This window comes from Prunus dulcis, unplaced genomic scaffold (genome assembly GCF_902201215.1).
Source record: "Prunus dulcis unplaced genomic scaffold, ALMONDv2, whole genome shotgun sequence".
In the NCBI taxonomy this organism is placed as follows: domain Eukaryota; kingdom Viridiplantae; phylum Streptophyta; class Magnoliopsida; order Rosales; family Rosaceae; genus Prunus; species Prunus dulcis.
The window spans coordinates 1-12730 of record NW_023010123.1 but is presented as its reverse complement, the minus strand read 5'-3'; the positions used below and the strand labels follow the sequence as shown (position 1 = coordinate 12730).

The 12730-nt window shown below is 36.9% G+C and overlaps 1 protein-coding gene and 1 long non-coding RNA gene across 2 annotated transcripts; both read right to left on the bottom strand.

Annotated features, from left to right (window-relative positions):
- Window positions 1-7180: 7180 nt before the first annotated feature.
- On the bottom strand, window positions 7181-7974 carry LOC117612956. The gene is made up of 3 exons (XR_004583636.1): window positions 7688-7974; window positions 7529-7590; window positions 7181-7287 (listed from the first exon to the last, which is right to left on the bottom strand). It is a non-coding gene; the product is annotated as an uncharacterized LOC117612956 (long non-coding RNA).
- A 948-nt stretch (window positions 7975-8922) lies between these two features.
- On the bottom strand, window positions 8923-11451 carry LOC117612953 (putative disease resistance protein RGA3). The gene has a single exon (XM_034341583.1). It carries the CDS (start codon window positions 11449-11451, stop codon window positions 8923-8925), a length of 2529 nt encoding a protein of 842 aa, XP_034197474.1.
- Window positions 11452-12730: the final 1279 nt, after the last annotated feature.

The following is a 12730-nucleotide window of genomic DNA, read 5'->3' as shown; positions in this document are numbered from 1 at the left end:
CTGATCCGCAATCCTGGCAGATTTCGGGGACACAGAGTCAGCAGAGCTGCAAATCTTGGCAGGTCTCGGGATACCAAGTCTGCCGAGCCGCAAATCCTGGCACTCACGGTCCGAGCGCCCCCGAAACTCATGAGGCAAAGTCAATTGCACTGACGTAACTGAAATCAGACTGGATGTCCGTAGACATCGGTCCAACTATGGGTAATCATCAAAAACCAGCGGGTACATGGTGGTTTTAGAATAACTATTTTTGATAAAATCTGAAAATCCTCCATATTCTGGTAAATCTGAGCTAACTTACTATTTCTGTATCAAAAATCTCAAATCTGTTGCTCAGCTAAGTTTTATAAAAATAAAGATATTTCACAGTGTAATTCATGCTATAACACTTATTCAAGATCAAATATAAAATATAATTATAAAATCTTTTAGGAAAGAAAAGTCCACTCACTGATGGTCCGAGCTAGCTGGACCCTTTGTAGGTCCCTCCTGTAGGTCGATCGGACCTCTGGTGCCTGATTAACCATAAATAATAAATTAATAAACTGCTCAATAAAAAGAATTAAATTAAACACCCTGCCCCCGGCTTTTAGAAGTGCGTGCACTCATTTTAAGTTACTCATATGCCCACTTTAGCTGTTCAGACAGTTAGAACTGCCTTAAAAGACATGAAACTATACGAAGCGATAAACCACCAGACCGGCCGATCCGGGACCCGTGGGGTCCACGATCTCCGATGGCCAATTTGGGCTTCTCTGAAGGTTCCTCACAGAGAAAGAACCACATCCTGCGAGTTTGGTCCGAAACGGACGGTCGGATTAGCAAAAATCGCATTATCGCTTAAAATCCAAACCCTAGCCCCAAGGTTCGTGATTTCGGAGTATCCGAGACTCCGATTCGCAATCCATCGAATCCTACACGATTCTGAAACCATGTAGTACGACATATCCAAAATTGAGTGCGATCCAACGATTCGACGACACTGCACCCAAGGATCGCGCAATATGGAAAATCCGTTCGAGGCTCAAACGGACTCCAAATCGAGATTAGCGAAATCCTACGCGCTCGTGATAGCACGAGGATCGCAAAACTACACATAGTTACTTCACCACCCTCACCCACGCGCTGCCACATGCGTGGGCAGATTTGTGTGTCCAAAGCGATACCAGGTTGTCGGAAAATCTCGGAACCAAGACTCCAAACTCCTATCCTAGGCAAAACACCCCATTTGGAGTCACTTTTGTTCTTGAACATACCCCAAAAAGTGGCCGGAAATGGCCGATCATGGCGGCCGAAGTTCGGCCGATTTTCAAGTTGAAAATCGAGTAATCTAGGGGTGAAATCCATCAAAACCCAGCCAACCATTAGTTAGAGCACGACAAATAGCTAAGAAACCATACCTTACTCGATCGATTTGGGGAGAATTGAGGGAGAACGAAGAGCTGGAAGTTCGAACTGAAAATCGACAGAAAATGGCAGATTCCGGCGAGCTCCGGCCGCGGCAAGGGTGGCGACGGCTCGGGGAAGGAAGGCGGGTGAGTGGCGGTTCTTTTGGTACCAACGGCAGAGATCGGCACGGCCTGTGGTGGCCGGGGCGACGTCGAGAGCGAGCGGAGGTCGGGAGGCTGGCGCGATCGGGAGAAGAGAGAGAGGAGAGAGAAATGAGGAGAGAGAAGGGAGAAAAGGGATAAAATCTGACTTTTTGTCCAAATTACCATTTTTTCCTTCGCGGTATTTTGATCGTATTTTCTTTGTTACAACTCCGATTTGCGTCTACTCTGTGTCTACAGACTCGTTTCGCCGTGCTCTTCGCAACAGAGCAAGCGGAATTGCTAAATTATTTCTCGATCAAAAAGTCAATTTTTCCCCTATTAAAATATGCGAGGGCAAAATTGTCTTTTGAGTAGAATTAGATTTCATATTATTGTATTTGTGTATTTAATTATTTTAACATATAAAATGACCATTTTGCCCTCATATTTAAGGCAAATTGGATGAAATGTTGCAGATTTGGATGGCAGGGGGAAATTGGCTAAAAAAAGAAGTTCATATTCTTAATTTTCTATTTTTTTTTAAAAAGGACAGGGGGTCAATTGAAACCAAAGTACAAGTTCTGGGGGCAAATCACTAGTATATCCAAAAAACAAAATTTCTGTCCAAAACCAACTTATGGGCAAATCAGACCGCACTGGAATGAATATTTTTTTTTATAATCAAAATCAAACCAAACCAGACCAAATAAATAGTGCTAGTTCCGGTTTCGAGTGAGAACCAGATCGTGCTCACCCCTAACAAAAACTAAGGGATAAACTCGGATATGCTATTACAATCGAGGTGCAACCCAACCCCGACAGATTAGGTTGCAGTCGTCTCCTCCAATGTTCATCCCCAACATTGAGCCTCCATCACCTCGACGATAACTCAGCCATCTCCGACAAACTTGAGCAATTTCCAGCAAAACCCACCCATCTCTTGCCCAAACCATTTCACCACTGATCATATTTCTCCTATGAACTTCTTCATCATAAGTGATCATTTCATCACTGAGATTTTCAACATCTTGTGTTTTTGTTAGATTGTATGTGAGTTTTGATTATTAAATTCTTTGACAATATTTGAGTAGTTTATAGGTTAGGATAAAGCTTGAATTCACCGGAAAATTTTCATTTTTTCTATAAATATTTGACATACAATATTGGATTTTTTTTTTCATTTTCTCTTTTACATTTCCTGGGTTTTTGTAATGTTAGAAATCTGTGTGTGCCTGGGATTGCAATTGGGTATATTCTTTGAAGGCCCAATTTTGTCTTTTATAAATTTACAACTGCTATTAAAATTCTAATATCCATTTAAGCAATTAACGGAGCAGAGATGATTAAATTTGTTTAAATTTATATTGATTATGATTATTTATAAATTTATATAGATTATGGTTATTTATAGTTTATTTTTTGGATTTATAATTTTATGATTTTTATTTTATGAGAATTTGACTTTTTATCTCTAGGTATTGGAAAATTACTGTTTTTATTTATTTTATTACAAAATTGTTATTTTTCATGTAGAAAAGTTCAAACTTATAATGGCATGTTAGTTAATCCAGTTTGACACCAAACATAGGATTTGATTGGTGTTATCCACTCCAATCCAATGCAATTCAATCCTACTTCATAATCCAATTCAATTTTGATCCCTAAACAGACCCCAAAGGTTCAAAAGAACTACATAGTTAAACCTTATTAATTCCCTTCAAGTAGTGCTTGAACCTTACTTGAATCTCTTAATTAGTACCAATGTTTACAAAGAGGGATTCAATTAATGTGTAAATAGACATCAGTTGAATCCAAAGTCAAATTCAAAAGATATTTAACCCCAATTTATAGACCTTAACTATGTACAAATGGTTCAGCCCTAAGGAAAGAGAGAAAATCCTAAGGAACCCCTTGGGGTCAGTGGCCTCCCTCCCTCCCCTCTCCACTAGTTCTTCCCCTCTACTCTCCTATCCTCCCCTCCCCTCCCCTATCCTCTCATCTCCTTACCTCCCTATTCCCCTCGATACTTCTTGTTATTATTATTTTTGTGTGGTGTGAAATCAACCGTTGTGAAACGATGTAGTCGTCATAATAGTTGTCATCTTTCAACCTACGTACATGAGAATTTGGCTCCATTTGTCATCCTTCAACATGGTTTGGAGCCACAATATGGGAAAAATGTCGGGCTGCATTGCGTTTGGGTTTAACCGGTGATGCTATGGCTCTCTTCCGGCTATCGAGGATGTGGAGCGGTGGCCTTGCTTCTTAATTTGTTTTTGTCTAATAATTTCCATGTTTCCATGAACTGTATAGCAGTTTGATGTGTGTGTGTGTGTGTGTGTTTATTTATTTATGTTTAGGAGGTTTTATTTCTTTTTAACTTTTACGGATCTGTCATTTTTGCTTATGCGCAACGAATTTGTATTACAGGTTCGAGTAGGTGTGCTTTTGGTTGCTAAGTCGAGGATTATAGTAATTTTGTGGAGAAGATTCGTGTTGTTGCGTTTAGTCAGTGGAGAAGATTTACCAATATTCAAAACCATACTGCTGCTACTCTCCGAGGACATAGGCATAGCCGAACCTCGTTAAATACTGCGTCTCATCTACTTTACGTGCAGCTCAATATTCGTACACATTCCAGTTCATTTTATAACACGTTATCAGCACGAGAAGCTCTCAATGAAGGAGCTGTAGTCTGCTAGAGAGATATACGAGCAAACCAACTATGTACTAGTGACATTGGAAAAAAAGAGGATTCTTGGTGGCTATTTGAGAGATAAGTCATCTACTTTTATTTGTCCTGATTGTTTATTATATTGTTATATATGTACTAATTATAATCATATCGATAATAAAAGCAAGTAAAGGTATGGAGCTTGTGCAGGTTCATCCACTTGGTCCATGAAATTATCGCTCAAGGGAGCACAAACGTGATGCAGACCAGCACTAAGTTTGTCTCTACTTTTCTAGTCACAAATATTAGTATAATAATATTATATTATATTATTACTTGCATTGATCAGCAGCCACCTATGACCATATCATATATATTATTGTAAAGTCAAGAATGTGGAGCTCAAAATGGTAATGATGATGCTTGCGAACACCTATGTGAAGCTAAAGAAGAATGATTAAGCAATCACATTGTTCTGCCTACAAATAAGGCTTCCCCCTCACTTGTAACAAAAAAATTCAATGAAAACGTCATAATAGCATTCCTATTGCTCTCTGAATTCTCTAATTTCTCTTTACAATTTCCATGAACTGTATAGCAATTTGATGTGCGTGTATGTGTGTGTGTGTGTTTATGCATTTATGTGTAGGAGGTTTTAGTTCTTTTTAGCTTTTACGGATCTGTCATTTTTGCTGATGCAAGCGAATTTGTATTACAGGTTCGAGTAGGTGTTCTTTTGGTTGCTGAGTCGGGGATTATAGTAATTTTGTGGAGAAGATTCATGTTGTTGTTGCATTTAGTCACTGGAAAAGATTTACCAATATTCATAACCATAATTGCTTTGTACTTTTTTCATTAAAAAAATTATTATCGAATATTCAGAAGGCATTTAATTCCCTTTTTCTTGAACCGTTGGTCATCTATGTTGCACGGGTATGTTGATATGATACGATAAGATTCACTGATAAGGCAAAATTTCAAAAAACTAGGATATGGGTACAGCATCGATACGGCAATTAAAATAATATGTATTTAAAAATAATATAAATAGAAAATATCAATATTACATCCATTATGTCATAATCATCCATCAGAAGTGCAAAACATAAAACTAAACACAAAATACAAGTCTCCATAAACAAAACACAAAATACAAGTCTTCATAGGATTGTTCAAATCATAAAAAAAAAGATATATAAAAGCAACAGAAAAACAAATTAAAACATTGAGAAGCCACTTCTCAAATTTCTAACTTCATTCATCATTGTCATCGCAGGTAAATATGATTGCTTCTAATTCCTTCTTCCTATTTCTTCTTCTTTTATAGTTATTCTCTCCCAAATAAAATGAAGACCTAGCTTCTATCAAGAAGAAGAGGCTGAGTCTTTACAAATTGAGTTTTTAAAATTAACATTATCAGAAGACAATAGGAGTATCGACATATCGGATATGAGTATCGGAGTATCAGATACGGGCACATCCCTCTAGTTAAGAGTATCGGTGCAACATAGTTGGTCATTAAGGTCTACAAGAATCGATTAAATGTCTTTCCAACGATCAAGTTTTTTCTAGTTTTTGGAAATACTTAATAGCGTTGTTTTTGTAGCCAAGTTATTTTAGTTATGTGAGACAAATTGTATAGAAAAGTGAGAAGTAGAGAAAGACAATAGAAATTGTTCTTAAAAATATCTTTTGTGCTTCATAAAGCACCCATACTGCTAATTACCATAATAAGTGTATAGGTTACAAAACATAGAAATTGTGGAGATTATAAACTTCTGTAAAAGAAAATGACCCCATTTTAATTAGTGAGTTTATGTTTTTTTTTTTTTTCTTTAAAGAAGCCATTTTCTAACCTTAAAAAGATCCAAATATACCACTAAAAGGAGGTTTTTTTTTGGGGGGTAATAGATGCTTTATTCAAAATAGAATAATGCTACAATTACCATATTTTTATCCCACATTTCTATACCACATGCTGTGGCATACCCATATTATATGTCACATCAATTAAATCAATGAAGTGTATTTTAATTAAGACAATTAGAAAAACATATACTAGAATAAATCATAAAAGAAAAGAAAATATTAAATAATTTTAATTGATGTGACTGTATACCTCAACTGTCACATAAGATGGTATAAAGATGTAATATACAAATGTGGTATGAGTAGCAATATTCTTAAAGATAATAAGCACCATAAGAGTTTATAAAAGATAGCACTGAAAATAACCAATACTATCCAAAACCCGAACATGAAAGACATAAACAAATGCATAAAAAATTAATACTAGCTTACTAGTATTACTATTATTACTATAGCCCCTTCACTCACGCCAGAGAATGAGGAGATGGAAATCCTGAATCATTAGGAACTCAAAGAAGCCAATAATTTATTGGGCAATTTCCAAGACCATAGCCAAGCACAAAAAATGAGACCAATGCTGCAGGAAAGAAACAAATGGATATTGGACCAAAGGCTTGTTGCACTAATAAGTTCCATATCCAAGAGACCAATGGGCCTCGTGAAGTATATTTAGAGCAAAGTTACATTAAGGGAAGACATTGCATTTGCTCTGCATCCGCTTGAATATCTTTGAGATTGCCAACGAATTGTTCAACTTCTTTCTTCACGTTCAAAACAAGTTACCTCTTCTTCTATGAATTAGTTATTGAAGGCAAGGTTAACGATATTGACGACTTTTCAAGCTTAAGAACACACACCAAATCAAAGTTAACTCGAGGCAAACAAAACACATCTTCTAGAGGAACAGAAAAACTGGGAACTGATACACAATAAAATAAGAGAAAGCCAAATTCACGAGTTCCTCAAGAGTACATTTTACGAATTAATGACACAAACGANAGTTTTGCAAATGATCAATACACCAGTAGATTAGTTAAATACAAGATGCTTACAAAACAAAAAAATCAGGGCAATCATCAAGCTCAGTAGACCTTCCAAATTCACCATGTCTCTGTCAAGGCAGTGATGAAAATAATCAAAATTTCAGTTATTGGAACTTCCGTAGGCTGACAGTTGATGATTTACATCACTCTAATTGCTTCAATAGGGTCCCTGAAATGATGACACATACATAGTTGATCAATTAATTTGCTTCTAGCAATCATTTCTCAATTCGGGAATTAAATTTTTTGAGAAACAGCTAAAGCATGCAGATTAAACAAAACAACAAACCTCGTGTAAATTAATTTAGGGAGATTCACTAAATTAGGCAGATCAAAGCACCTTTCATACTCATTTGAAAAATCCTCTTCATAGAAAAATCATGATATCATAAATGCGAACAATTACTTACAGTTTTAGCGAGTCGCCATCTCAATTATTATACGAGCCAGTTGTTTCACAAGCAAGTGATCACTGTTGGAATTCAAGGAGATTTTCAAGGAAACAAATATGATCATTGTTGGAATTCATACATAAGTAGGTAAATAAGAGATTGCTAGAGCTCAATTACCAGGAGGAAATGCGGATGTTTGGGATCTTAGCAGAAATCTTGGCCCACTCTCCATTGCCTTCTTCGTAATGCTCTGCAAGTCTCCGACATGTGCTGATGTCAAGAGTCCGCAGTGGTGTTTTGAAGATGAAGTCTGGCAGTGCTTTTAGCAATTTGCAGTCGAGAATTCTTAACTCAGAAAGGGATGGCATGATTGTAATTTCAGAATCTTCTTTGGTCCAGTCTTCCACGCCTTCCCACTCTTCCCAATTCGACATGTCGTAAAAGCAGAGTTGTTTCAATTTTGGGAATAATATTTGGGGTGATCTGATTCTGAATGAGGTTTGATATTCTAATTAGGGCTGGGCACGGTTCGGTTTGGACCGGTTTCGGGGAAAAAATGGAACTTGATCCGATAGTGCAGACCGGTTCGGTTTGGACCGGTTCTGCTCAACATCCATACAGAAATCCGAACCAAACCGGACCTATCCGGTTCCGGTTCTGTTCCTGCGGTTCCCGTTTTTTTTTTTTTTTTTTTTATAATTTAAATTTTAACAAATCTGCCCAAAATGTATTTATATACTAACATACCCCAAATTTGAGGTTCCATCAAGCTTTCAAAACATCAAAATGAATCCAACTTCAACAAAAATACAATCCAAATTCAAATGAATCCAACTTAAACAAAAATTCAATCCAAATTCAATCCAACTTCAACATCATCAAAATGAATCCAACTTCAACAAAAATACAATCCAAATTCAAATAAATCCAATTTCAACAAAAATTCAATCCAACTTCAACATCATCAAAATGAATCCAACTTCAACAAAAATACAATCCAAATTCAATCCAACTTCAACATATAAATTACAACCCAAATTAAATCAAACTTCAACAAAATAAGTTCCAAAATAAATTACTAGCCAAATACAACCCAAATTCAACCAAATATACATTACAACCCAAATTAAATTCCTCCTAACATTGAAAAGTAGTTGGAGCTATGGTGCTAGGTGTGGATGAACTCATAATATCTACATAAAAAAACATAAACACATTAAAAAAACATATATAATATTTAAAAAATATATAAATTAATTCTATTGGACCGGTTCCTTAGGATGGAAAACCGAAACCGAAACCGGTCTGAACCGGTTCGGTTTGGATTTTTCTCGGTTTTTGACTTTTTTGGTCAACACGGTTTTTTTCGGTTTTTTCCGGATTGATTTGGTTCGGTTTTGCGGTTTTGCGGTTCAAATGCCCACCCCTAATTCTAATCCCAAAAATTCAACACCGACCTTTTTCACTCCTTCCATACCGTATAGGTCGAGTCTTTCAAGGCATTCCAATTTCCCAAGAGGCCAAAGTTCACAGAGTGTCCCCCCAACAACAGTAAGGAATCTCAAATTGTGTAAAGACTGAATCCAATTGGGCCACGTGGTGCCATTATGATACCAAATCCCTAAAGATTCCAAATCTGGGTGCGGTCGTAAGGCATTCAGTATTTCTACTGTACTACTACTACTATCGTTCGTCTGCCCTGCAAAATCAACAGTGAGATTAAATAGCTTTTTGTCCAACAATTGTGCTTTCTCAACCTCGCTCTTATCTGTCGCATCACCCCGAAGTTGTATTTTCAGACTTCCCTCAAGGTTCAAGTTTCTCAGATCCCCAATTTGGAATTCTTCATCTTTGTCGCCACCACATGAACACACATCTAGTGTTTGCAAACTTGTTAATCTCCCTATCACTTTGGGGAACGACTTCAGAAGACCACAACCGTCAACATAAAGATGCTTTAAGTTAATCAAGTTTCCCATGTTTTCAGGCAGTTTTGTAAGGTTAGAGCAGCACACAAGGCGCAAGGTTGACAAATTGTACAAACCACAAATAGTGTCTGGTAATTTCTTCAGTATATGATTGAAAGACAAATCAATATGCCTCAAATGTATCAATTCACCAATCTCCTTCGGGAGTTCTTTGATGGGATTAAGACTCAAATTTAATGTCCTAAGACATTTCAATTGTAAAATTAAATTTGGGTCTATGGTAGTAATTCTTGAATTAAAAGTTGCGAGCGTGCGGAGATTTTTGCAATCGTAAGATGAGATAAAAAGTGGAAGTGGACCTTCAGGAACATATCTCAAGGTCAAATGACGAACTTTATCACCAAATACCTTTGATTCGCTAGTAGTTTCCTCACCATGATCGATAATCAAACACTCATTCTTGGTGAGAAATTGTACAAAGTCATGCACAATATCATGCATTTTGCAACGTCTAATGGTAACGGTGTCAAGATCTTTCTCAAAATCTTGGAAAAATGACCGTGCCATTAAGTTGTCAAAAACTGCATCACCTGTTGTTCCCTTTTCTTTATTCCCTTTCGAAATAACATAGTCTTGTGCCATCCAAAGTTTAATCAAATCATCTCGTTTAAACTTGTAATCTTTTGGAAAAGTAGCACAATATAAAAGGCAACATTTAATTGTTGGGGCCAAATCATTATAACTTAGGAATAGGGGTTGGAAAACTTCTTGCTCGACCTTCTCTAGATCCCATATCTTACTATTCAAAACTTCTTTCCATTCTCCCATTTTTGTCTTATTCTGCATGAGACTACCCAAAGTCTTTGCAGCAAGAGGCAAACCTTTACACTTCTTTACAATTTCCTTACTAACATCTCCAAACTCATGTACATCCCTATCCGAAAAGGCCATGTGGTTGAAGATTGACAAACAACATTCATCATTCAACTCTCCCAGATTGATCATGTTTCTTGTTGCTCTCATCATTTTAGCAACCTCATGTTTTCTTGTGGTCACCAATATTCTGTTGCCTTTAGCACCATTTTGGATTAATGGTACCTTTAATTGTTCCCACTTTTTAGGATCATCGGTCCATACATCATCCAGGACAAGGAGAAACCTTTTGCCCTGGATGGATGTAGACATACATTGCAAGACCTCATCCAACTCATTTGAATTTGGGGCGTTTTGACCAATAATGGCTTTGGCAATCTTAATCTCATCAAAAGGGTCTGAAACACAAACCCATTTCCTCAAATCAAAATGGGTTTTGACTCGGTCATCATTATAGGCTAGTTGGGTTAAAGTTGTTTTTCCCATGCCTCCCATCCCGACAATAGGGATGATAAGGAGCCCCTTCCCTTCCGCACTACTATCACTCAACAAGTTTGTTATCAAAACCTTTTTTTCATTTTCTCGACCAAATATCTCAGATATATCGACAAAAGATGCAGTTTGAGGTCGTTGAGGTTGTTGAGGTTGTTGAATGCCTAATTCTTTGCTTAGAAACTGGTACTTTTTTCTTTCCTCATAAATCTCAGTTAACTTATCATTCAGATCTTTTATTTTCAGAGCAATGTCATGGCGAAGAATCACCCTACTGACTTTGCCAAGACAAAAGTAACGGGAGAAACTAGAGAAACGTACCTTCTTCTTTGTAACAAGAGCATTTGGATCACCTTCTCTTTCTTGCTTCTCAACTTGTTGTTTGAGAATGTTTGTGTTCCACTCATCCAGCACATCCACCATCTGGTAGGATATATCTTTCAGCTCATCCAACCAGATTTTGACAGCTGGATCCGTCACTTGGCGTTGCTCTGCATCCTCAAGCACAGCTTGAATAACTCGGAGAGTCCGACTGAATTTCTCAACATCTTCCTCAACGTTCAAAACAATTTTCACCCCTCCTTCTATGTATTCATAGGTTGTCGAGGCCAACCGTTCTAGCAGCACGGAAATGAGCGCATCAGCCATTATTTTGAGCTTCAGAAAATGGTTGACAGCAGTGTTTATGAACAAGAACTGATTTGGGGATAATTGTTTGTGTTGTGGTGTTCCCTTTCTTCTGCCCAGTCTATATGCTGAGTAAGTCTTCGAGGCAAACTCCAAGTCAATTTTTAAGAAATATCTAATCTGGGGCTGGTGAGTGTGCCAGACTGTCTTTCTTGACCTTACCGTACAAGACAAGATTAACGCCTTTTAAGGCGCGGATGACAGCTGGTGGTCACTCACATGAAGCATTACCAAGATGAAGCATTACCAAGACTGTCTTTTTAAGACGCCTTCTTGACAATTAATATTCCATTTGTGAAGACTAAAGACCAATTAGTCCATATTCTGTCCAAGACAATTAAAAAATAAGGTGTGTTACAACTCATTGGTCAAGTTGAGGATTGGAGGTATGTGTTCACCAATTTGAGCGTGAGTGTTAGTGTGAATTCTAAATATAACTTAATTTGTAGTCTCCTATTTGGATTTTATTAGGTTTAATTACTTTACTTAAGGTCCACTATTATAAACATTGAAGTTGAGCCACACATATTGTAAATATTGAAGTTGTAGCCTTATTATTTTATATAATGAAAATGTTACTAGTGCTGCTCTCCGAGGACGTAGACATAGTCGAACCTCGTTAAATACTGCGTCTCATCTACCTTACGTGAAGTCAATATTCGCACACATTCCAGTTCATTTTATAACACGTTATCAGCACGAAAAACTCTTAATAAAGAAACTGTAGTCTGTTAGAGATATATACGAACAAACCAACTGTGTACTGGTGACACTGGAAAAGAAGAGGATTCTTGGTGACTATTTGAGAGATAAGTCATCTACTTTTATTTGTACTGATTGTTTATTATATTGTTATATCTGTACTAATTATAATCACATCGATAACAAAAGCAAGTAAAGGTATGGAGCTTGGGCAGGTTCATCCACGTGGTCCGTGAAATTATTGCTCAAGGGAGCACAAACGCGATGTAGACCAGCACTAAGTTGGTCTCTACTGTTCTAGTCACAAATATTAGTATAATAATATTATATTATGTTATTGCTTGCATTGATCAGCAGCCACCTATGACCATATCATATATATATATATATTGTTATAAAGTCAAGAATGTGAAGTCCAAAATGGTAATGATGATTTTTGCTAATATCCATGTAAAGAAGAATGAGTAAGCAAACTTAAGAAAACTCAAACTCAGGAAAAATTCAAAATCATCCATTTATTAAAAACAAAAAAAGTGAG